Here is a 1,845-nt window from a genome sequence, read left to right as displayed (position 1 = left end):
TGGTGAACAGATAGTGGCATCACACACGGTGGTGAACAGATAGTGGTATCACACACGGTGGTGAACAGATAGATTACTGCTACATTCTCCTCACCGGCATGTGAAAACTACACATAAGCGTAAGTATACATTCTATTTACTTCCAACCCGACGTTTTTATCTCGAGACACAAGTCTCATTTAAATCCCACTCACTATCACACATACACGTCAGAAGAAGCCTGCCTCTAGTAGATAACCCGCCATGGCGCTAGACTTACCTGGCCCCGTAGCCGATAAGGCAGTCACGTTCCATCTCCCCGAGCCGGAGACCTCCGTCTCGCGAGCGGCCCTCTGTCGGTTGACGGGTGAGCACGGCGCGCGGACCTTTAGCTCTACCATGCATCTTGTCCAGCACCATGTGCTTCAGCTTCTGGTAGTACACGGGCCCAAAGAATATATAGGCACTGAGCGGCTCGCTAGCGGATAAAGAAACATCAGGTGAGTATAGACTTGTAACAGAAACCAATTTTATGACGTACGGAATATTCTATACTCTGCCTAGATGTGCCCAGTAGGCTCGGTAGCAGATGAAGAAACACTGGGCGAGTATAGACTTGATTGCAACCGGACAACACCATTAAATTTTATGCTGTATGAAATTACATTGATGATGCGTGTTTATATGCGTAATAATGTATGATTTAATTTTATGATGTATGTATGATGTATTCTATATTATGCCTAAATGTGCCCAGCAGTGAAAACTGGTGTATGAAATACTTTATAGTTTCTATTTAGCTACATTTAATTCGTACCCAGTGATGCCAGAGTAAACAAAGTCTTTGCCCAGGTAGTTGAAGCCATTTCTCACCAGATCCTCACTCAAGTCTGCTACCTTGTCTCCTCCAAATGCTGGAAAGAACATCAGACATGACCACCATGATCTCTATTATGTACTCTTGATTAAACTAAACATTTTACTACTATATATACTGAGTATTACCTGTTTAATTAGTATGAGTATTAATTAATTAATACTGAGTATTAAACTAAACACTCCCAAAATCAAAATCTCGATTACAGTTTTTGCCAGATTTCCCTATTTACCTCCAGTCATTTTCTTTCCTAGTCTATCATTTTGCTGAGAGCCAGCCTGGGCACAATGTTCATCGATTGAAGTTCTTGAAACAGGAGTTTGCAGGCATACGGAATACGCAGTGAGGAGATATTTCGCGATGACTGACAGTAATGGCACCTAGTGTAAAAGAAAAGAAAAAGGGGATTGAAATCTTTTAAACAGAAAAAATGCCCAAGCAATAAGATTCAGCTTACTATGTGAATACAGTTGCACAGATATTGGATATTAAACCAAATTATAAACAAAATGCACAATTTACAAAAAATACATCAACTTCTTAGGGAGACTTGTAGTCGTCATGTGAAAATAAGATTGTTGATGACTACAAAGTAATGGCACCTACAATTTTAAGCCAAGCGACTATACTTACCAGCCCGAGTATCCCATCAATCCACATTGACTGCACACGTCCACTTCAAACGCATCACTGGAGAGCATTAACCTCTCTATGAGTAACATGCTGCAACAAATTTGTATTTGCTAAGACCTGATCATCGGAGGAAAGGTCACAGATAGTGGTATCACACACGGTGGTGAACAGATAGTGGCATCACACACGATGGTGAACAGATAGTGGCATCACACACGATGGTGAACAGATAGTGGCATCACACACGGTGGTGAACAGATAGTGGCATCACACACGGTGGTGAACAGATAGTGGCATCACACACGGTGGTGAACAGATAGTGGCATCACACGGTGGTGAACAGATACAGGCATCAC

At 42.0% G+C, this 1,845-nt stretch overlaps 1 protein-coding gene across 1 annotated transcript in view; it reads right to left on the bottom strand.

Annotated features, from left to right (window-relative positions):
• Nucleotides 1-259: 259 nt before the first annotated feature.
• Nucleotides 260-1,845, bottom strand: part of LOC106811566 (DNA-directed RNA polymerase III subunit RPC2-like) — a gene marked incomplete at its 3' end in the record, with an annotated part of 15,608 nt that continues 14,022 nt past the window's right edge. Inside the window, 2 exon segments of the mRNA XM_014815238.1 lie at nt 260-457; nt 797-893. Of these exon segments, the coding sequence (XP_014670724.1) occupies nt 260-457; nt 797-893 (295 nt within the window).

Source organism: Priapulus caudatus, unplaced genomic scaffold (assembly GCF_000485595.1).
Source record: "Priapulus caudatus unplaced genomic scaffold, Priapulus_caudatus-5.0.1 Scaffold19, whole genome shotgun sequence".
NCBI lineage: Eukaryota > Metazoa > Priapulida > Priapulimorpha > Priapulimorphida > Priapulidae > Priapulus > Priapulus caudatus.
Note: the sequence above shows the minus strand (reverse complement) of the source record. Positions and strands in the feature narration are given on the sequence as shown.